We start from the raw sequence: 22556 nt of genomic DNA, 5'->3' as shown, positions 1-22556 counted from the left end.
TCTTTACGAGTGTTGCAAGGCTACTTACAAAATCACCATATGCGCATTCGAGTTGGATATAAGACTATCAATGCTAGAACAGTGAGATGTAATTTTGAGGACTCATATAACCTAATGCTTGTCAACATTTTGTTCGTTAAGCATTCAGAACACAGCGCTACTATCAAACACGCAATGTTTAGCAATGCAGCGTGGTAGGTTACGTGAACAACGAAACAAATTGCATGTCATTAGATCAGTTTGGTAATGGATGAAGATCAAATTGCAGAAACCATAGTCGTAAAGCAGTATAAGCAGCAGAGAACACGGTTTGTTTGTCTGTTTTGGGGTATTCATGGTGTTTTTCGACTACTATGGTCATTTACACCAGGCCAATATTCTTCTTATTTTCCGTAACTGCCGACTTATAGCACGGCCCACCTCTAGGCTTTTGTAAGACATCGCTGACGCGGAAGAGGTGGCGAGGAGGAGCCTAGGTAAACTCCAACAGTTAGGTATCGGAATTCGGAAGTGAGAACACGGTTAAAATTATTTGGCCTTAAGCGCCGGGGCGGCCAACCAGTGGACCGAGGGACTCATGTGGCCTTCCAGAAGGTTTTGAGCGGCCCCCGAGGTAATTCTCAAAATTAGTTATCATATCAAAAATTGTAGTTGTACCAGTAGTCGTGCTCTCAGTGGTGGACGCCGTGGTCGGTTCTGTCTCTGGGTCTTCTACCGCGATCGTGGTCGCGCCAGTAGTCGTGCCCTCAGTGGTGGACGCCGTTGTCGGTTCTGTCTCTTCCACCGGGATCGTGGTCGCGCCAGTAGTCGTGCCCTCAGTGGTGGACGCCGTGGTCGGTTCTGTCTCTGGGTCTTCTACCGCGATCGTGGTCGCGCCACTAGTCGTGCTTTCAGTGGTGGACGCCGTGGTCGGTTCTGTTTCTGGGTCTTCTACCGCGATCGTGGTCGCGCCAGTAGTCGTGGTCTCAGTGGTGGACGCCGTGGTCGGTTCTGTCTCTGGGTCTTCCACCGCGATCGTGGTCGCGCCAGTAGTCGTGCTCTCAGTGGTGGTCGCCGTGGTCGGTTCTGTCTCTTCCACCGCGATCGTGGTCGCGCCAGTAGTCGTGCCCTCAGTGGTGGACGCCGTGGTCGGTTCTGTCTCTTCCACCGCGATCGTGGTCGCGCCAGTAGTCGTGCCCTCAGTGGTGGACGCCGTGGTCGGTTCTGTCTCTTCCACCGCGATCGTGGTCGCGCCAGTAGTCGTGCTCTCAGTGGTGGACGCCGTGGTCGGTTCTGTCTCTTCCACCGCGATCGTGGTCGCGCCAGTAGTCGTGCCCTCAGTGGTGGACGCCGTGGTCGGTTCTGTCTCTTCCACCGCGATCGTGGTAGCACCAGTAGTCGTGCCCTCAGTGGTGGACGCCGTGGTCGGTTCTGTCTCTTCCACCGCGATCGTGGTCGCGCCAATAGTTGTGCCCTCAGTGGTGGACGCCGTGGTCGGTTCTGTCTCTTCCACCGCGATCGTGGTCGCGCCAGTAGTCGTGCTCTCAGTGGTGGACGCCGTCGTCGGTTCTGTCTCTTCCACCGCGATCGTGGTCGCGCCAGTAGTCGTGCCCTCAGTGGTGGACGCCGTGGTCGGTTCTGTCTCTTCCACCGCGATCGTGGTCGCGCCAGTAGTCGTGCCCTCAGTGGTGGACGCCGTGGTCGGTTCTGTCTCTTCCACCGCGATCGTGGTCGCGCCAGTAGTCGTGCCCTCAGTGGTGGACGCCGTGGTCGGTTCTGTCTCTTCCACCGCGATCGTGGTCGCGCCAGTAGTCGTGCCCTCAGTGGTGGAAGCCGTGGTCGGTTCTGTCTCTTCCACCGCGATCGTGGTCGCGCCAGTAGTCGTGCTCTCAGTGGTGGACGCCGTGGTCGGTTCTGTTTCTGGGTCTTCTACCGCGATCGTGGTCGCGCCAGTAGTCGTGCTCTCAGTGGTGGATGCCGTGGTCGGTTCTGTTTCTGGGTCTTCTACCGCGATCGTGGTCGCGCCAGTAGTCGTGCCCTCAGTGGTGGACGCTGTGGTCGGTTCTGTCTCTTCCACCGCGATCGTGGTCGCGCCAGTAGTCGTGCCCTCAGTGGTGGACGCCGTGGTCGGTTCTGTCTCTTCCACCGCGATCGTGGTGGCGCCAGTAGTCGTGCCCTCAGTGGTGGACGCCGTGGTCGGTTCTGTCTCTTCCACCGCGATCGTGGTCGCGCCAGTAGTCGTGCCCTCAGTGGTGGACGCCGTGGTCGGTTCTGTCTCTTCCACCGCGATCGTGGTCGCGCCAGTAGTCGTGCCCTCAGTGGTGGACGCCGTGGTCGGTTCTGTCTCTTCCACCGCGATCGTGGTCGCGCCAGTAGTCGTGCCCTCAGTGGTGGACGCCGTGGTCGGTTCTGTCTCTTCCACCGCGATCGTGGTCGCGCCAGTAGTCGTGCCCTCAGTGGTGGACGCCGTGGTCGGTTCTGTCTCTGGGTCTTCCACCGCAATCGTGGTCGCGCCAGTAGTCGTGCTCTCAGTGGTGGACGCCGTGGTCGGTTCTGTCTCTGGGTCTTCTACCGCGATCGTGGTCGCGCCAGTAGTCGTGCCCTCAGTGGTGGACGCCGTTGTCGGTTCTGTCTCTTCCACCGGGATTGTGGTCGCGCCAGTAGTCGTGCCCTCAGTGGTGGACGCCGTGGTCGGTTCTGTCTCTGGGTCTTCTACCGCGATCGTGGTCGCGCCACTAGTCGTGCTTTCAGTGGTGGACGCCGTGGTCGGTTCTGTTTCTGGGTCTTCTACCGCGATCGTGGTCGCGCCAGTAGTCGTGGTCTCAGTGGTGGACGCCGTGGTCGGTTCTGTCTCTGGGTCTTCCACCGCGATCGTGGTCGCGCCAGTAGTCGTGCTCTCAGTGGTGGTCGCCGTGGTCGGTTCTGTCTCTTCCACCGCGATCGTGGTCGCGCCAGTAGTCGTGCCCTCAGTGGTGGACGCCGTGGTCGGTTCTGTCTCTTCCACCGCGATCGTGGTCGCGCCAGTAGTCGTGCCCTCAGTGGTGGACGCCGTGGTCGGTTCTGTCTCTTCCACCGCGATCGTGGTCGCGCCAGTAGTCGTGCCCTCAGTGGTGGACGCCGTGGTCGGTTCTGTCTCTTCCACCGCGATCGTGGTCGCGCCAGTAGTCGTGCCCTCAGTGGTGGACGCCGTGGTCGGTTCTGTCTCTTCCACCGCGATCGTGGTCGCGCCAGTAGTCGTGCCCTCAGTGGTGGAAGCCGTGGTCGGTTCTGTCTCTTCCACCGCGATCGTGGTCGCGCCAGTAGTCGTGCTCTCAGTGGTGGACGCCATGGTCGGTTCTGTTTCTGGGTCTTCTACCGCGATCGTGGTCGCGCCAGTAGTCGTGCTCTCAGTGGTGGACGCCGTGGTCGGTTCTGTTTCTGGGTCTTCTACCGCGATCGTGGTCGCGCCAGTAGTCGTGCCCTCAGTGGTGGACGCCGTGGTCGGTTCTGTCTCTTCCACCGCGATCGTGGTGGCGCCAGTAGTCGTGCCCTCAGTGGTGGACGCCGTGGTCGGTTCTGTCTCTTCCACCGCGATCGTGGTCGCGCCAGTAGTCGTGCCCTCAGTGGTGGACGCCGTGGTCGGTTCTGTCTCTTCCACCGCGATCGTGGTCGCGCCAGTAGTTGTGCCCTCAGTGGTGGACGCCGTGGTCGGTTCTGTCTCTTCCACCGCGATCGTGGTCGCGCCAGTAGTCGTGCCCTCAGTGGTGGACGCCGTGGTCGGTTCTGTCTCTTCCACGGCGATCGTGGTCGCGCCAGTAGTCGTGCCCTCAGTGGTGGACGCCGTGGTCGGTTCTGTCTCTGGGTCTTCCACCGCAATCGTGGTCGCGCCAGTAGTCGTGCTCTCAGTGGTGGACGCCGTGGTCGGTTCTGTCTCTGGGTCTTCTACCGCGATCGTGGTCGCGCCAGTAGTCGTGCCCTCAGTGGTGGACGCCGTTGTCGGTTCTGTCTCTTCCACCGGGATCGTGGTCGCGCCAGTAGTCGTGCCCTCAGTGGTGGACGCCGTGGTCGGTTCTGTCTCTGGGTCTTCTACCGCGATCGTGGTCGCGCCACTAGTCGTGCTTTCAGTGGTGGACGCCGTGGTCGGTTCTGTTTCTGGGTCTTCTACCGCGATCGTGGTCGCGCCAGTAGTCGTGGTCTCAGTGGTGGACGCCGTGGTCGGTTCTGTCTCTGGGTCTTCCACCGCGATCGTGGTCGCGCCAGTAGTCGTGCTCTCAGTGGTGGTCGCCGTGGTCGGTTCTGTCTCTTCCACCGCGATCGTGGTCGCGCCAGTAGTCGTGCCCTCAGTGGTGGACGCCGTGGTCGGTTCTGTCTCTTCCACCGCGATCGTGGTCGCGCCAGTAGTCGTGCCCTCAGTGGTGGACGCCGTGGTCGGTTCTGTCTCTTCCACCGCGATCGTGGTCGCGCCAGTAGTCGTGCTCTCAGTGGTGGACGCCGTGATCGGTTCTGTCTCTTCCACCGCGATCGTGGTCGCGCCAGTAGTCGTGCCCTCAGTGGTGGACGCCGTGGTCGGTTCTGTCTCTTCCACCGCGATCGTGGTAGCACCAGTAGTCGTGCCCTCAGTGGTGGACGCCGTGGTCGGTTCTGTCTCTTCCACCGCGATCGTGGTCGCGCCAATAGTTGTGCCCTCAGTGGTGGACGCCGTGGTCGGTTCTGTCTCTTCCACCGCGATCGTGGTCGCGCCAGTAGTCGTGCTCTCAGTGGTGGACGCCGTCGTCGGTTCTGTCTCTTCCACCGCGATCGTGGTCGCGCCAGTAGTCGTGCCCTCAGTGGTGGACGCCGTGGTCGGTTCTGTCTCTTCCACCGCGATCGTGGTCGCGCCAGTAGTCGTGCCCTCAGTGGTGGACGCCGTGGTCGGTTCTGTCTCTTCCAACGCGATCGTGGTCGCGCCAGTAGTCGTGCTCTCAGTGGTGGACGCCGTGGTCGGTTCTGTCTCTTCCACCGCGATCGTGGTCGCGCCAGTAGTCGTGCCCTCAGTGGTGGACGCCGTGGTCGGTTCTGTCTCTTCCACCGCGATCGTGGTCGCGCCAGTAGTCGTGCCCTCAGTGGTGGACGCCGTGGTCGGTTCTGTCTCTTCCACCGCGATCGTGGTCGCGCCAGTAGTCGTGCCCTCATTGGTGGACGCCGTGGTCGGTTCTGTCTCTTCCACCGCTATCGTGGTCGCGCCAGTAGTCGTGCTCTCAGTGGTGGACGCCGTGGTCGGTTCTGTTTCTGTCTCTTCCACCGCTATCGTGGTCGCGCCAGTAGTCGTGCTCTCAGTGGTGGACGCCGTGGTCGGTTCTGTTTCTGGGTCTTCTACCGCGATCGTGGTCGCGCCAGTAGTCGTGCCCTCAGTGGTGGACGCTGTGGTCGGTTCTGTCTCTTCCACCGCGATCGTGGTCGCGCCAGTAGTCGTGCTCTCAGTGGTGGACGCCGTGGTCGGTTCTGTTTCTGGGTCTTCTACCGCGATCGTGGTCGCGCCAGTAGTCGTGGTCTCATTGGTGGACGCCGTGGTCGGTTCTGTCTCTGGGTCTTCCACCGCGATCGTGGTCGCGCCAGTAGTCGTGCTCTCAGTGGTGGTCGCCGTGGTCGGTTCCGTCTCTTCCACCGCGATCGTGGTCGCGCCAGTAGTCGTGCCCTCAGTGGTGGACGCCGTGGTCGGTTCTGTCACTTCCACCGCGATCGTGGTCGCGCCAGTAGTCGTGCCCTCAGTGGTGGACGCCGTGGTCGGTTCTGTCTCTTCCACCGCGATCGTGGTCGCGCCAGTAGTCGTGCCCTCAGTGGTGGACGCCGTGGTCGGTTCTGTCTCTTCCACCGCGATCGTGGTCGCGCCAGTAGTCGTGCCCTCAGTGGTGGACGCCGTGGTCGGTTCTGTCTCTTCCACCGCGATCGTGGTCGCGCCAGTAGTCGTGCCCTCAGTGGTGGACGCCGTGGTCGGTTCCGTCTCTTCCACCGCGATCGTGGTCGCGCCAGTAGTCGTGCCCTCAGTGGTGGACGCCGTGGTCGGTTCTGTCTCTTCCACCGCGATCGTGGTCGCGCCAGTAGTCGTGCTCTCAGTGGTGGACGCCGTGGTCGGTTCTGTTTCTGGGTCTTCTACCGCGATCGTGGTCGCGCCAGTAGTCGTGCTCTCAGTGGTGGACGCCGTGGTCGGTTCTGTTTCTGGGTCTTCTACCGCGATCGTGGTCGCGCCAGTAGTCGTGCCCTCAGTGGTGGACGCTGTGGTCGTTTCTGTCTCTTCCACCGCGATCGTGGTCGCGCCAGTAGTCGTGCCCTCAGTGGTGGACGCCGTGGTCGGTTCTGTCTCTTCCACCGCGATCGTGGTGGCGCCAGTAGTCGTGCCCTCAGTGGTGGACGCCGTGGTCGGTTCTGTCTCTTCCACCGCGATCGTGGTCGCGCCAGTAGTCGTGCCCTCAGTGGTGGACGCCGTGGTCGGTTCTGTCTCTTCCACCGCGATCGTGGTGGCGCCAGTAGTCGTGCCCTCAGTGGTGGACGCCGTGGTCGGTTCTGTCTCTTCCACCGCGATCGTGGTCGCGCCAGTAGTCGTGCCCTCAGTGGTGGACGCCGTGGTCGGTTCTGTCTCTTCGACCGCGATCGTGGTCGCGCCAGTAGTCGTGCTCTCAGTGGTGGACGCCGTGGTCGGTTCTGTCTCTTCGACCGCGATCGTGGTCGCGCCAGTAGTCGTGCCCTCAGTGGTGGACGCCGTGGTCGGTTCTGTTTCTGGGTCTTCTACCGCGATCGTGGTCGCGCCAGTAGTCGTGCCCTCAGTGGTGGACGCCGTGGTCGGTTCTGTCTCTTCCACCGCGATCGTGGTCGCGCCAGTAGTCGTGCTCTCAGTGGTGGACGCCGTGGTCGGTTCTGTCTCTTCCACCGCGATCGTGGTCGCGCCAGTAGTCGTGCTCTCAGTGGTGGACGCCGTGGTTGGTTCTGTCTCTTCCACCGCTATCGTGGTCGCGCCAGTAGTCGTGCCCTCAGTGGTGGACGCCGTGGTCGGTTCTGTTTCTGGGTCTTCTACTGCGATCGTGGTCGCGCCAGTAGTCGTGCCCTCAGTGGTGGACGCCGTGGTCGGTTCTGTCTCTGGGTCTTCAACCGCGATCGTGGTCGCGCCAGTAGTCGTGCTCTCAGTGGTGGACGCCGTGGTCGGTTCTGTCTCTTCCACCGCGATCGTGGTCTGGGTCGTGCTCTCAGTGGTGGACGCCGTGGTTGGTTCTGTCTCTTCCACCGCTATCGTGCTCGCGCCAGTAGTCGTGCCCTCAGTGGTGGACGCCGTGGTCGGTTCTGTCTCTGGGTCTTCAACCGCGATCGTGGTCGCGCCAGTAGTCGTGCTCTCAGTGGTGGACGCCGTGGTCGGTTCTGTCTCTTCCACCGCGATCGTGGTTGCGCCAGTAGTCGTGCCCTCAGTCGTGGACGCCGTGGTCGGTTCTGTCTCTTCCACCGCGATCGTGGTCGCGCCAGTAGTCGTGCTCTCAGTGGTGGACGCCGTGGTCGGTTCTGTCTCTTCCACCGCGACCGTGGTCGCGCCAGTAGTCGTGCCCTCAGTGGTGGACGCCGTGGTCGGTTCTGTCTCTTCCACCGCGATCGTGGTTGCGCCAGTAGTCGTGCCCTCAGTCGTGGACGCCGTGGTCGGTTCTGTCTCTTCCACCGCGATCGTGGTCGCGCCAGTAGTCGTGCTCTCAGTGGTGGACGCCGTGGTCGGTTCTGTCTCTTCCACCGCGATCGTGGTCGCGCCAGTAGTCGTGCCCTCAGTGGTGGACGCCGTGGTCGGTTCTGTCTCTTCCACCGCGATCGTGGTCGCGCCAGTAGTCGTGCCCTCAGTGGTGGACGCCGTGGTCGGTTCTGTCTCTTCCACCGCGATCGTGGTCGCGCCAATAGTAGTGCCCTCAGTGGTGGACGTCGTGGTCGGTTCTGTCTCTTCCACCGCGATCGTGGTCGCGCCAATAGTAGTGCCCTCAGTGGTGGACGCCGTGGTCGGTTCTGTCTCTTCCACCGCGATCGTGGTCGCGCCAGTAGTCGTGCCCTCAGTGGTGGACGCCGTGGTCGGTTCTGTCTCTTCCACCGCGATCGTGGTCGCACCAGTAGTCGTGCCCTCAGTGGTGGACGCCGTGGTCGGTTCTGTCTCTTCCACCGCGTTCGTGGTCGCGCCAATAGTTGTGCCCTCAGTGGTGGACGCCGTGGTCGGTTCTGTCTCTACCACCGCGATCGTGGTCGCGCCAGTAGTCGTGCTCTCAGTGGTGGACGCCGTGGTCGGTTCTGTCTCTTCGACCGCGATCGTGGTCGCGCCAGTAGTCGTGCCCTCAGTGGTGGACGCCGTGGTCGGTTCTGTCTCTTCCACCGCGATCGTGGTCGCGCCAGTAGTCGTGCTCTCAGTGGTGGACGCCGTGGTCGGTTCTGTTTCTGGGTCTTCTACCGCGATCGTGGTCGCGCCAGTAGTCGTGCTCTCAGTGGTGGACGCCGTGGTCGGTTCTGTCTCTGGGTCTTCAACCGCGATCGTGGTCGCGCCAGTAGTCGTGCTCTCAGTGGTGGACGCCGTGGTCGGTTCTGTCTCTGTCTCTTCCACCGCGATCGTGGTCGCGCCAGTAGTCGTGCTCTCAGTGGTGGACGCCGTGGTTGGTTCTGTCTCTTCCACCGCTATCGTGCTCGCGCCAGTAGTCGTGCCCTCAGTGGTGGACGCCGTGGTCGGTTCTGTCTCTGGGTCTTCAACCGCGATCGTGGTCGCGCCAGTAGTCGTGCTCTCAGTGGTGGACGCCGTGGTCGGTTCTGTCTCTTCGACCGCGATCGTGGTCGCGCCAGTAGTCGTGCCCTCAGTGGTGGACGCCGTGGTCGGTTCTGTCTCTTCCACCGCGATCGTGGTTGCGCCAGTAGTCGTGCCCTCAGTCGTGGACGCCGTGGTCGGTTCTGTCTCTTCCACCGCGATCGTGGTCGCGCCAGTAGTCGTGCCCTCAGTGGTCGACGCCGTGGTCGGTTCTGTCTCTTCCACCGCGATCGTGGTCGCGCCAGTAGTCGTGCCCTCAGTGGTGGACGCCGTGGTCGGTTCTGTCTCTTCGACCGCGATCGTGGTCGCGCCAGTAGTCGTGCCCTCAGTGGTCGACGCCGTGGTCGGTTCTGTCTCTTCCACCGCTATCGTGGTCGCGCCAGTAGTCGTGCTCTCAGTGGTGGACGCCGTGGTCGGTTCTGTCTCTTCGACCGCGATCGTGGTCGCGCCAGTAGTCGTGCCCTCAGTGGTCGACGCCGTGGTCGGTTCTGTCTCTTCCACCGCTATCGTGGTCGCGCCAGTAGTCGTGCTCTCAGTGGTGGACGCCGTGGTCGGTTCTGTTTCTGGGTCTTCTACTGCGATCGTGGTCGCGCCAGTAGTCGTGCCCTCAGTGGTGGACGCCGTGGTCGGTTCAGTCTCTGGGTCTTCAACCGCGATCGTGGTCGCGCCAGTAGTCGTGCTCTCAGTGGTGGACGCCGTGGTCGGTTCTGTCTCTTCCACCGCGATCGTGGTCGCGCCAGTAGTCGTGCTCTCAGTGGTGGACGCCGTGGTCGGTTCTGTCTCTGGGTCTTCTACCGCGATCGTGGTCGCGCCAGTAGTCGTACTCTCAGTGGTGGTCGCCGTGGTCGGTTCTGTCTCTGGGTCTTCTACCGCGATCGTGGTCGCGCCAGTAGTCGTGCTCTCAGTGGTGGACGCCGTGGTCGGTTCTGTCTCTTCGACCGCGATCGTGGTCGCGCCAGTAGTCGTGCCCTCAGTGGTGGACGCCGTGGTCGGTTCTGTCTCTTCCACCGCGATCGTGGTCGCGCCAGTAGTCGTGCTCTCAGTGGTGGACGCCGTGGTTGGTTCTGTCTCTTCCACCGCTATCGTGGTCGCGCCAGTAGTCGTGCTCTCAGTGGTGGACGCCGTGGTCGGTTCTGTTTCTGGGTCTTCTACTGCGATCGTGGTCGCGCCAGTAGTCGTGCCCTCAGTGGTGGACGCCGTGGTCGGTTCTGTCTCTGGGTCTTCAACCGCGATCGTGGTCGCGCCAGTAGTCGTGCTCTCAGTGGTGGACGCCGTGGTCGGTTCTGTCTCTTCCACCGCGATCGTGGTCGCGCCAGTAGTCGTGCTCTCAGTGGTGGACGCCGTGGTTGGTTCTGTCTCTTCCACCGCTATCGTGCTCGCGCCAGTGGTCGTGCCCTTAGTGGTGGACGCCGTGGTCGGTTCTGTCTCTGGGTCTTCAACCGCGATCGTGGTCGCGCCAGTAGTCGTGCTCTCAGTGGTGGACGCCGTGGTCGGTTCTGTCTCTTCCACCGCGATCGTGGTCGCGCCAGTAGTCGTGCTCTCAGTGGTGGACGCCGTGGTCGGTTCTGTCTCTTCCACCGCGATCGTGGTCGCGCCAGTAGTCGTGCCCTCAGTGGTGGACGCCGTGGTCGGTTCTGTCTCTTCCACCGCGATCGTGGTCGCGCCAGTAGTCGTGCCCTCAGTGGTGGACGCCGTGGTCGGTTCTGTCTCTTCCACCGCGATCGTGGTCGCGCCAATAGTAGTGCCCTCAGTGGTGGACGTCGTGGTCGGTTCTGTCTCTTCCACCGCGATCGTGGTCGCGCCAATAGTAGTGCCCTCAGTGGTGGACGCCGTGGTCGGTTCTGTCTCTTCCACCGCGATCGTGGTCGCGCCAGTAGTCGTGCCCTCAGTGGTGGACGCCGTGGTCGGTTCTGTCTCTTCCACCGCGATCGTGGTCGCACCAGTAGTCGTGCCCTCAGTGGTGGACGCCGTGGTCGGTTCTGTCTCTTCCACCGCGTTCGTGGTCGCGCCAATAGTTGTGCCCTCAGTGGTGGACGCCGTGGTCGGTTCTGTCTCTACCACCGCGATCGTGGTCGCGCCAGTAGTCGTGCTCTCAGTGGTGGACGCCGTGGTCGGTTCTGTCTCTTCGACCGCGATCGTGGTCGCGCCAGTAGTCGTGCCCTCAGTGGTGGACGCCGTGGTCGGTTCTGTCTCTTCCACCGCGATCGTGGTCGCGCCAGTAGTCGTGCTCTCAGTGGTGGACGCCGTGGTCGGTTCTGTTTCTGGGTCTTCTACCGCGATCGTGGTCGCGCCAGTAGTCGTGCTCTCAGTGGTGGACGCCGTGGTCGGTTCTGTCTCTGGGTCTTCAACCGCGATCGTGGTCGCGCCAGTAGTCGTGCTCTCAGTGGTGGACGCCGTGGTCGGTTCTGTCTCTTCCACCGCGATCGTGGTCGCGCCAGTAGTCGTGCTCTCAGTGGTGGACGCCGTGGTCGGTTCTGTCTCTTCCACCGCGATCGTGGTCGCGCCAGTAGTCGTGCCCTCAGTGGTGGACGCCGTGGTCGGTTCTGTCTCTACCACCGCGATCGTGGTCGCGCCAGTAGTCGTGCTCTCAGTGGTGGACGCCGTGGTCGGTTCTGTCTCTTCGACCGCGATCGTGGTCGCGCCAGTAGTCGTGCCCTCAGTGGTGGACGCCGTGGTCGGTTCTGTCTCTTCCACCGCGATCGTGGTCGCGCCAGTAGTCGTGCTCTCAGTGGTGGACGCCGTGGTCGGTTCTGTTTCTGGGTCTTCTACCGCGATCGTGGTCGCGCCAGTAGTCGTGCTCTCAGTGGTGGACGCCGTGGTCGGTTCTGTCTCTGGGTCTTCAACCGCGATCGTGGTCGCGCCAGTAGTCGTGCTCTCAGTGGTGGACGCCGTGGTCGGTTCTGTCTCTGTCTCTTCCACCGCGATCGTGGTCGCGCCAGTAGTCGTGCTCTCAGTGGTGGACGCCGTGGTTGGTTCTGTCTCTTCCACCGCTATCGTGCTCGCGCCAGTAGTCGTGCCCTCAGTGGTGGACGCCGTGGTCGGTTCTGTCTCTGGGTCTTCAACCGCGATCGTGGTCGCGCCAGTAGTCGTGCTCTCAGTGGTGGACGCCGTGGTCGGTTCTGTCTCTTCGACCGCGATCGTGGTCGCGCCAGTAGTCGTGCCCTCAGTGGTGGACGCCGTGGTCGGTTCTGTCTCTTCCACCGCGATCGTGGTTGCGCCAGTAGTCGTGCCCTCAGTCGTGGACGCCGTGGTCGGTTCTGTCTCTTCCACCGCGATCGTGGTCGCGCCAGTAGTCGTGCCCTCAGTGGTCGACGCCGTGGTCGGTTCTGTCTCTTCCACCGCGATCGTGGTCGCGCCAGTAGTCGTGCCCTCAGTGGTGGACGCCGTGGTCGGTTCTGTCTCTTCGACCGCGATCGTGGTCGCGCCAGTAGTCGTGCCCTCAGTGGTCGACGCCGTGGTCGGTTCTGTCTCTTCCACCGCTATCGTGGTCGCGCCAGTAGTCGTGCTCTCAGTGGTGGACGCCGTGGTCGGTTCTGTTTCTGGGTCTTCTACTGCGATCGTGGTCGCGCCAGTAGTCGTGCCCTCAGTGGTGGACGCCGTGGTCGGTTCTGTCTCTGGGTCTTCAACCGCGATCGTGGTCGCGCCAGTAGTCGTGCTCTCAGTGGTGGACGCCATGGTCGGTTCTGTCTCTTCCACCGCGATCGTGGTCGCGCCAGTAGTCGTGCCCTCAGTGGTGGACGCCGTGGTCGGTTCTGTCTCTTCCACCGCGATCGTGGTCGCGCCAGTAGTCGTGCTCTCAGTGGTGGACGCCGTGGTCGGTTCTGTCTCTGGGTCTTCTACCGCGATCGTGGTCGCGCCAGTAGTCGTACTCTCAGTGGTGGACGCCGTGGTCGGTTCTGTCTCTGGGTCTTCTACCGCGATCGTGGTCGCGCCAGTAGTCGTGCTCTCAGTGGTGGACGCCGTGGTCGGTTCTGTCTCTTCGACCGCGATCGTGGTCGCGCCAGTAGTCGTGCCCTCAGTGGTGGACGCCGTGGTCGGTTCTGTCTCTTCCACCGCGATCGTGGTCGCGCCAGTAGTCGTGCTCTCAGTGGTGGACGCCGTGGTTGGTTCTGTCTCTTCCACCGCTATCGTGGTCGCGCCAGTAGTCGTGCTCTCAGTGGTGGACGCCGTGGTCGGTTCTGTTTCTGGGTCTTCTACTGCGATCGTGGTCGCGCCAGTAGTCGTGCCCTCAGTGGTGGACGCCGTGGTCGGTTCTGTCTCTGGGTCTTCAACCGCGATCGTGGTCGCGCCAGTAGTCGTGCTCTCAGTGGTGGACGCCGTGGTCGGTTCTGTCTCTTCCACCGCGATCGTGGTCGCGCCAGTAGTCGTGCTCTCAGTGGTGGACGCCGTGGTTGGTTCTGTCTCTTCCACCGCTATCGTGCTCGCGCCAGTGGTCGTGCCCTTAGTGGTGGACGCCGTGGTCGGTTCTGTCTCTGGGTCTTCAACCGCGATCGTGGTCGCGCCAGTAGTCGTGCTCTCAGTGGTGGACGCCGTGGTCGGTTCTGTCTCTTCCACCGCGATCGTGGTCGCGCCAGTAGTCGTGCTCTCAGTGGTGGACGCCGTGGTCGGTTCTGTCTCTTCCACCGCGATCGTGGTCGCGCCAGTAGTCGTGCCCTCAGTGGTGGACGCCGTGGTCGGTTCTGTCTCTTCCACCGCGATCGTGGTCGCGCCAGTAGTCGTGCCCTCAGTGGTGGACGCCGTGGTCGGTTCTGTCTCTTCCACCGCGATCGTGGTCGCGCCAATAGTAGTGCCCTCAGTGGTGGACGTCGTGGTCGGTTCTGTCTCTTCCACCGCGATCGTGGTCGCGCCAATAGTAGTGCCCTCAGTGGTGGACGCCGTGGTCGGTTCTGTCTCTTCCACCGCGATCGTGGTCGCGCCAGTAGTCGTGCCCTCAGTGGTGGACGCCGTGGTCGGTTCTGTCTCTTCCACCGCGATCGTGGTCGCACCAGTAGTCGTGCCCTCAGTGGTGGACGCCGTGGTCGGTTCTGTCTCTTCCACCGCGTTCGTGGTCGCGCCAATAGTTGTGCCCTCAGTGGTGGACGCCGTGGTCGGTTCTGTCTCTACCACCGCGATCGTGGTCGCGCCAGTAGTCGTGCTCTCAGTGGTGGACGCCGTGGTCGGTTCTGTCTCTTCGACCGCGATCGTGGTCGCGCCAGTAGTCGTGCCCTCAGTGGTGGACGCCGTGGTCGGTTCTGTCTCTTCCACCGCGATCGTGGTCGCGCCAGTAGTCGTGCTCTCAGTGGTGGACGCCGTGGTCGGTTCTGTTTCTGGGTCTTCTACCGCGATCGTGGTCGCGCCAGTAGTCGTGCTCTCAGTGGTGGACGCCGTGGTCGGTTCTGTCTCTGGGTCTTCAACCGCGATCGTGGTCGCGCCAGTAGTCGTGCTCTCAGTGGTGGACGCCGTGGTCGGTTCTGTCTCTTCCACCGCGATCGTGGTCGCGCCAGTAGTCGTGCTCTCAGTGGTGGACGCCGTGGTCGGTTCTGTCTCTTCCACCGCGATCGTGGTCGCGCCAGTAGTCGTGCCCTCAGTGGTGGACGCCGTGGTCGGTTCTGTCTCTACCACCGCGATCGTGGTCGCGCCAGTAGTCGTGCTCTCAGTGGTGGACGCCGTGGTCGGTTCTGTCTCTTCGACCGCGATCGTGGTCGCGCCAGTAGTCGTGCCCTCAGTGGTGGACGCCGTGGTCGGTTCTGTCTCTTCCACCGCGATCGTGGTCGCGCCAGTAGTCGTGCTCTCAGTGGTGGACGCCGTGGTCGGTTCTGTTTCTGGGTCTTCTACCGCGATCGTGGTCGCGCCAGTAGTCGTGCTCTCAGTGGTGGACGCCGTGGTCGGTTCTGTCTCTGGGTCTTCAACCGCGATCGTGGTCGCGCCAGTAGTCGTGCTCTCAGTGGTGGACGCCGTGGTCGGTTCTGTCTCTGTCTCTTCCACCGCGATCGTGGTCGCGCCAGTAGTCGTGCTCTCAGTGGTGGACGCCGTGGTTGGTTCTGTCTCTTCCACCGCTATCGTGCTCGCGCCAGTAGTCGTGCCCTCAGTGGTGGACGCCGTGGTCGGTTCTGTCTCTGGGTCTTCAACCGCGATCGTGGTCGCGCCAGTAGTCGTGCTCTCAGTGGTGGACGCCGTGGTCGGTTCTGTCTCTTCGACCGCGATCGTGGTCGCGCCAGTAGTCGTGCCCTCAGTGGTGGACGCCGTGGTCGGTTCTGTCTCTTCCACCGCGATCGTGGTTGCGCCAGTAGTCGTGCCCTCAGTCGTGGACGCCGTGGTCGGTTCTGTCTCTTCCACCGCGATCGTGGTCGCGCCAGTAGTCGTGCCCTCAGTGGTCGACGCCGTGGTCGGTTCTGTCTCTTCCACCGCGATCGTGGTCGCGCCAGTAGTCGTGCCCTCAGTGGTGGACGCCGTGGTCGGTTCTGTCTCTTCGACCGCGATCGTGGTCGCGCCAGTAGTCGTGCCCTCAGTGGTCGACGCCGTGGTCGGTTCTGTCTCTTCCACCGCTATCGTGGTCGCGCCAGTAGTCGTGCTCTCAGTGGTGGACGCCGTGGTCGGTTCTGTTTCTGGGTCTTCTACTGCGATCGTGGTCGCGCCAGTAGTCGTGCCCTCAGTGGTGGACGCCGTGGTCGGTTCTGTCTCTGGGTCTTCAACCGCGATCGTGGTCGCGCCAGTAGTCGTGCTCTCAGTGGTGGACGCCGTGGTCGGTTCTGTCTCTTCCACCGCGATCGTGGTCGCGCCAGTAGTCGTGCCCTCAGTGGTGGACGCCGTGGTCGGTTCTGTCTCTTCCACCGCGATCGTGGTCGCGCCAGTAGTCGTGCTCTCAGTGGTGGACGCCGTGGTCGGTTCTGTCTCTGGGTCTTCTACCGCGATCGTGGTCGCGCCAGTAGTCGTACTCTCAGTGGTGGACGCCGTGGTCGGTTCTGTCTCTGGGTCTTCTACCGCGATCGTGGTCGCGCCAGTAGTCGTGCTCTCAGTGGTGGACGCCGTGGTCGGTTCTGTCTCTTCGACCGCGATCGTGGTCGCGCCAGTAGTCGTGCCCTCAGTGGTGGACGCCGTGGTCGGTTCTGTCTCTTCCACCGCGATCGTGGTCGCGCCAGTAGTCGTGCTCTCAGTGGTGGACGCCGTGGTTGGTTCTGTCTCTTCCACCGCTATCGTGGTCGCGCCAGTAGTCGTGCTCTCAGTGGTGGACGCCGTGGTCGGTTCTGTTTCTGGGTCTTCTACTGCGATCGTGGTCGCGCCAGTAGTCGTGCCCTCAGTGGTGGACGCCGTGGTCGGTTCTGTCTCTGGGTCTTCAACCGCGATCGTGGTCGCGCCAGTAGTCGTGCTCTCAGTGGTGGACGCCGTGGTCGGTTCTGTCTCTTCCACCGCGATCGTGGTCGCGCCAGTAGTCGTGCTCTCAGTGGTGGACGCCGTGGTTGGTTCTGTCTCTTCCACCGCTATCGTGCTCGCGCCAGTGGTCGTGCCCTTAGTGGTGGACGCCGTGGTCGGTTCTGTCTCTGGGTCTTCAACCGCGATCGTGGTCGCGCCAGTAGTCGTGCTCTCAGTGGTGGACGCCGTGGTCGGTTCTGTCTCTTCCACCGCGATCGTGGTCGCGCCAGTAGTCGTGCTCTCAGTGGTGGACGCCGTGGTCGGTTCTGTCTCTTCCACCGCGATCGTGGTCGCGCCAGTAGTCGTGCCCTCAGTGGTGGACGCCGTGGTCGGTTCTGTCTCTTCCACCGCGATCGTGGTCGCGCCAGTAGTCGTGCCCTCAGTGGTGGACGCCGTGGTCGGTTCTGTCTCTTCCACCGCGATCGTGGTCGCGCCAATAGTAGTGCCCTCAGTGGTGGACGTCGTGGTCGGTTCTGTCTCTTCCACCGCGATCGTGGTCGCGCCAATAGTAGTGCCCTCAGTGGTGGACGCCGTGGTCGGTTCTGTCTCTTCCACCGCGATCGTGGTCGCGCCAGTAGTCGTGCCCTCAGTGGTGGACGCCGTGGTCGGTTCTGTCTCTTCCACCGCGATCGTGGTCGCACCAGTAGTCGTGCCCTCAGTGGTGGACGCCGTGGTCGGTTCTGTCTCTTCCACCGCGTTCGTGGTCGCGCCAATAGTTGTGCCCTCAGTGGTGGACGCCGTGGTCGGTTCTGTCTCTACCACCGCGATCGTGGTCGCGCCAGTAGTCGTGCTCTCAGTGGTGGACGCCGTGGTCGGTTCTGTCTCTTCGACCGCGATCGTGGTCGCGCCAGTAGTCGTGCCCTCAGTGGTGGACGCCGTGGTCGGTTCTGTCTCTTCCACCGCGATCGTGGTCGCGCCAGTAGTCGTGCTCTCAGTGGTGGACGCCGTGGTCGGTTCTGTTTCTGGGTCTTCTACCGCGATCGTGGTCGCGCCAGTAGTCGTGCTCTCAGTGGTGGACGCCGTGGTCGGTTCTGTCTCTGGGTCTTCAACCGCGATCGTGGTCGCGCCAGTAGTCGTGCTCTCAGTGGTGGACGCCGTGGTCGGTTCTGTCTCTGTCTCTTCCACCGCGATCGTGGTCGCGCCAGTAGTCGTGCTCTCAGTGGTGGACGCCGTGGTTGGTTCTGTCTCTTCCACCGCTATCGTGCTCGCGCCAGTAGTCGTGCCCTCAGTGGTGGACGCCGTGGTCGGTTCTGTCTCTGGGTCTTCAACCGCGATCGTGGTCGCGCCAGTAGTCGTGCTCTCAGTGGTGGACGCCGTGGTCGGTTCTGTCTCTTCGACCGCGATCGTGGTCGCGCCAGTAGTCGTGCCCTCAGTGGTGGACGCCGTGGTCGGTTCTGTCTCTTCCACCGCGATCGTGGTTGCGCCAGTAGTCGTGCCCTCAGTCGTGGACGCCGTGGTCGGTTCTGTCTCTTCCACCGCGATCGTGGTCGCGCCAGTAGTCGTGCCCTCAGTGGTCGACGCCGTGGTCGGTTCTGTCTCTTCCACCGCGATCGTGGTCGCGCCAGTAGTTGTGCCCTCAGTGGTGGACGCCGTGGTCGGTTCTGTCTCTTCGACCGCGATCGTGGTCGCGCCAGTAGTCGTGCCCTCAGTGGTCGACGCCGTGGTCGGTTCTGTCTCTTCCACCGCTATCGTGGTCGCGCCAGTAGTCGTGCTCTCAGTGGTGGACGCCGTGGTCGGTTCTGTTTCTGGGTCTTCTACTGCGATCGTGGTCGCGCCAGTAGTCGTGCCCTCAGTGGTGGACGCCGTGGTCGGTTCTGTCTCTGGGTCTTCAACCGCGATCGTGGTCGCGCCAGTAGTCGTGCTCTCAGTGGTGGACGCCGTGGTCGGTTCTGTCTCTTCCACCGCGATCGTGGTCGCGCCAGTAGTCGTGCCCTCAGTGGTGGACGCCGTGGTCGGTTCTGTCTCTTCCACCGCGATCGTGGTCGCGCCAGTAGTCGTGCTCTCAGTGGTGGACGCCGTGGTCGGTTCTGTCTCTGGGTCTTCTACCGCGATCGTGGTCGCGCCAGTAGTCGTACTCTCAGTGGTGGACGCCGTGGTCGGTTCTGTCTCTGGGTCTTCTACCGCGATCGTGGTCGCGCCAGTAGTCGTGCTCTCAGTGGTGGACGCCGTGGTCGGTTCTGTCTCTTCGACCGCGATCGTGGTCGCGCCAGTAGTCGTGCCCTCAGTGGTGGACGCCGTGGTCGGTTCTGTCTCTTCCACCGCGATCGTGGTCGCGCCAGTAGTCGTGCCCTCAGTGGTGGACGCCGTGGTTGGTTCTGTCTCTTCCACCGCTATCGTGGTCGCGCCAGTAGTCGTGCTCTCAGTGGTGGACGCCGTGGTCGGTTCTGTTTCTGGGTCTTCTACTGCGATCGTGGTCGCGCCAGTAGTCGTGCCCTCAGTGGTGGACGCCGTGGTCGGTTCTGTCTCTTCGACCGCGATCGTGGTCGCGCCAGTAGTCGTGCCCTCAGTGGTGGACGCCGTGGTCGGTTCTGTCTCTTCCACCGCGATCGTGGTCGCGCCAGTAGTCGTGCTCTCAGTGGTGGACGCCGTGGTCGGTTCTGTCTCTTCCACCGCGATCGTGGTCGCGCCAGTAGTCGTGCCCTCAGTGGTGGACGCCGTGGTCGGTTCTGTCTCTTCCACCGCGATCGTGGTCGCGCCAGTAGTCGTGCCCTCAGTGGTGGACGCCGTGGTCGGTTCTGTCTCTTCCACCGCGATCGTGGTCGCGCCAATAGTAGTGCCCTCAGTGGTGGACGTCGTGGTCGGTTCTGTCTCTTCCACCGCGATCGTGGTCGCGCCAATAGTAGTGCCCTCAGTGGTGGACGCCGTGGTCGGTTCTGTCTCTTCCACCGCGATCGTGGTCGCGCCAGTAGTCGTGCCCTCAGTGGTGGACGCCGTGGTCGGTTCTGTCTCTTCCACCGCGATCGTGGTCGCACCAGTAGTCGTGCCCTCAGTGGTGGACGCCGTGGTCGGTTCTGTCTCTTCCACCGCGTTCGTGGTCGCGCCAATAGTTGTGCCCTCAGTGGTGGACGCCGTGGTCGGTTCTGTCTCTACCACCGCGATCGTGGTCGCGCCAGTAGTCGTGCTCTCAGTGGTGGACGCCGTGGTCGGTTCTGTCTCTTCGACCGCGATCGTGGTCGCGCCAGTAGTCGTGCCCTCAGTGGTGGACGCCGTGGTCGGTTCTGTCTCTTCCACCGCGATCGTGGTCGCGCCAGTAGTCGTGCTCTCAGTGGTGGACGCCGTGGTCGGTTCTGTTTCTGGGTCTTCTACCGCGATCGTGGTCGCGCCAGTAGTCGTGCTCTCAGTGGTGGACGCCGTGGTCGGTTCTGTCTCTGGGTCTTCAACCGCGATCGTGGTCGCGCCAGTAGTCGTGCTCTCAGTGGTGGACGCCGTGGTCGGTTCTGTCTCTGTCTCTTCCACCGCGATCGTGGTCGCGCCAGTAGTCGTGCTCTCAGTGGTGGACGCCGTGGTTGGTTCTGTCTCTTCCACCGCTATCGTGCTCGCGCCAGTAGTCGTGCCCTCAGTGGTGGACGCCGTGGTCGGTTCTGTCTCTGGGTCTTCAACCGCGATCGTGGTCGCGCCAGTAGTCGTGCTCTCAGTGGTGGACGCCGTGGTCGGTTCTGTCTCTTCGACCGCGATCGTGGTCGCGCCAGTAGTCGTGCCCTCAGTGGTGGACGCCGTGGTCGGTTCTGTCTCTTCCACCGCGATCGTGGTTGCGCCAGTAGTCGTGCCCTCAGTCGTGGACGCCGTGGTCGGTTCTGTCTCTTCCACCGCGATCGTGGTCGCGCCAGTAGTCGTGCCCTCAGTGGTCGACGCCGTGGTCGGTTCTGTCTCTTCCACCGCGATCGTGGTCGCGCCAGTAGTCGTGCCCTCAGTGGTGGACGCCGTGGTCGGTTCTGTCTCTTCGACCGCGATCGTGGTCGCGCCAGTAGTCGTGCCCTCAGTGGTCGACGCCGTGGTCGGTTCTGTCTCTTCCACCGCTATCGTGGTCGCGCCAGTAGTCGTGCTCTCAGTGGTGGACGCCGTGGTCGGTTCTGTTTCTGGGTCTTCTACTGCGATCGTGGTCGCGCCAGTAGTCGTGCCCTCAGTGGTGGACGCCGTGGTCGGTTCTGTCTCTTCCACCGCGTTCGTGGTCGCGCCAATAGTTGTGCCCTCAGTGGTGGACGCCGTGGTCGGTTCTGTCTCTACCACCGCGATCGTGGTCGCGCCAGTAGTCGTGCTCTCAGTGGTGGACGCCGTGGTCGGTTCTGTCTCTTCGACCGCGATCGTGGTCGCGCCAGTAGTCGTGCCCTCAGTGGTGGACGCCGTGGTCGGTTCTGTCTCTTCCACCGCGATCGTGGTCGCGCCAGTAGTCGTGCTCTCAGTGGTGGACGCCGTGGTCGGTTCTGTTTCTGGGTCTTCTACCGCGATCGTGGTCGCGCCAGTAGTCGTGCTCTCAGTGGTGGACGCCGTGGTCGGTTCTGTCTCTGGGTCTTCAACCGCGATCGTGGTCGCGCCAGTAGTCGTGCTCTCAGTGGTGGACGCCGTGGTCGGTTCTGTCTCTGTCTCTTCCACCGCGATCGTGGTCGCGCCAGTAGTCGTGCTCTCAGTGGTGGACGCCGTGGTTGGTTCTGTCTCTTCCACCGCTATCGTGCTCGCGCCAGTAGTCGTGCCCTCAGTGGTGGACGCCGTGGTCGGTTCTGTCTCTGGGTCTTCAACCGCGATCGTGGTCGCGCCAGTAGTCGTGCTCTCAGTGGTGGACGCCGTGGTCGGTTCTGTCTCTTCGACCGCGATCGTGGTCGCGCCAGTAGTCGTGCCCTCAGTGGTGGACGCCGTGGTCGGTTCTGTCTCTTCCACCGCGATCGTGGTTGCGCCAGTAGTCGTGCCCTCAGTCGTGGACGCCGTGGTCGGTTCTGTCTCTTCCACCGCGATCGTGGTCGCGCCAGTAGTCGTGCCCTCAGTGGTCGACGCCGTGGTCGGTTCTGTCTCTTCCACCGCGATCGTGGTCGCGCCAGTAGTCGTGCCCTCAGTGGTGGACGCCGTGGTCGGTTCTGTCTCTTCGACCGCGATCGTGGTCGCGCCAGTAGTCGTGCCCTCAGTGGTCGACGCCGTGGTCGGTTCTGTCTCTTCCACCGCTATCGTGGTCGCGCCAGTAGTCGTGCTCTCAGTGGTGGACGCCGTGGTCGGTTCTGTTTCTGGGTCTTCTACTGCGATCGTGGTCGCGCCAGTAGTCGTGCCCTCAGTGGTGGACGCCGTGGTCGGTTCTGTCTCTGGGTCTTCAACCGCGATCGTGGTCGCGCCAGTAGTCGTGCTCTCAGTGGTGGACGCCGTGGTCGGTTCTGTCTCTTCCACCGCGATCGTGGTCGCGCCAGTAGTCGTGCCCTCAGTGGTGGACGCCGTGGTCGGTTCTGTCTCTTCCACCGCGATCGTGGTCGCGCCAGTAGTCGTGCTCTCAGTGGTGGACGCCGTGGTCGGTTCTGTCTCTGGGTCTTCTACCGCGATCGTGGTCGCGCCAGTAGTCGTACTCTCAGTGGTGGACGCCGTGGTCGGTTCTGTCTCTGGGTCTTCTACCGCGATCGTGGTCGCGCCAGTAGTCGTGCTCTCAGTGGTGGACGCCGTGGTCGGTTCTGTCTCTTCGACCGCGATCGTGGTCGCGCCAGTAGTCGTGCCCTCAGTGGTGGACGCCGTGGTCGGTTCTGTCTCTTCCACCGCGATCGTGGTCGCGCCAGTAGTCGTGCTCTCAGTGGTGGACGCCGTGGTTGGTTCTGTCTCTTCCACCGCTATCGTGGTCGCGCCAGTAGTCGTGCTCTCAGTGGTGGACGCCGTGGTCGGTTCTGTTTCTGGGTCTTCTACTGCGATCGTGGTCGCGCCAGTAGTCGTGCCCTCAGTGGTGGACGCCGTGGTCGGTTCTGTCTCTGGGTCTTCAACCGCGATCGTGGTCGCGCCAGTAGTCGTGCTCTCAGTGGTGGACGCCGTGGTCGGTTCTGTCTCTTCCACCGCGATCGTGGTCGCGCCAGTAGTCGTGCTCTCAGTGGTGGACGCCGTGGTTGGTTCTGTCTCTTCCACCGCTATCGTGCTCGCGCCAGTGGTCGTGCCCTTAGTGGTGGACGCCGTGGTCGGTTCTGTCTCTGGGTCTTCAACCGCGATCGTGGTCGCGCCAGTAGTCGTGCTCTCAGTGGTGGACGCCGTGGTCGGTTCTGTCTCTTCCACCGCGATCGTGGTCGCGCCAGTAGTCGTGCCCTCAGTGGTGGACGCCGTGGTCGGTTCTGTCTCTTCCACCGCGATCGTGGTTGCGCCAGTAGTCGTGCCCTCAGTCGTGGACGCCGTGGTCGGTTCTGTCTCTTCCACCGCGATCGTGGTTGCGCCAGTAGTCGTGCCCTCAGTCGTGGACGCCGTGGTCGGTTCTGTC

General features: G+C 62.9%; 1 protein-coding gene across 1 annotated transcript in view; it reads right to left on the bottom strand.

Moving 5' to 3' along the window:
- Nucleotides 1-67: 67 nt before the first annotated feature.
- The window catches only part of LOC145436550 (uncharacterized), a 70557-nt gene continuing 48068 nt past the window's right edge, over nt 68-22556 (bottom strand). The window contains exon 3 of the mRNA XM_080313912.1: nt 68-73. Coding sequence (XP_080170038.1) covers nt 68-73 — 6 coding nt within the window. The remainder of the gene's footprint in view (nt 74-22556) is intronic.

The sequence above is a fragment of the Botryllus schlosseri genome, chromosome 3 (genome assembly GCF_051294905.1).
Source record: "Botryllus schlosseri isolate E-star chromosome 3, Bs_hap1, whole genome shotgun sequence".
In the NCBI taxonomy this organism is placed as follows: Eukaryota; Metazoa; Chordata; class Ascidiacea; order Stolidobranchia; family Styelidae; genus Botryllus; species Botryllus schlosseri.
The sequence above is the reverse complement of the archived record's forward strand: the minus strand, read 5'-3'. Positions and strand labels throughout refer to the sequence as shown.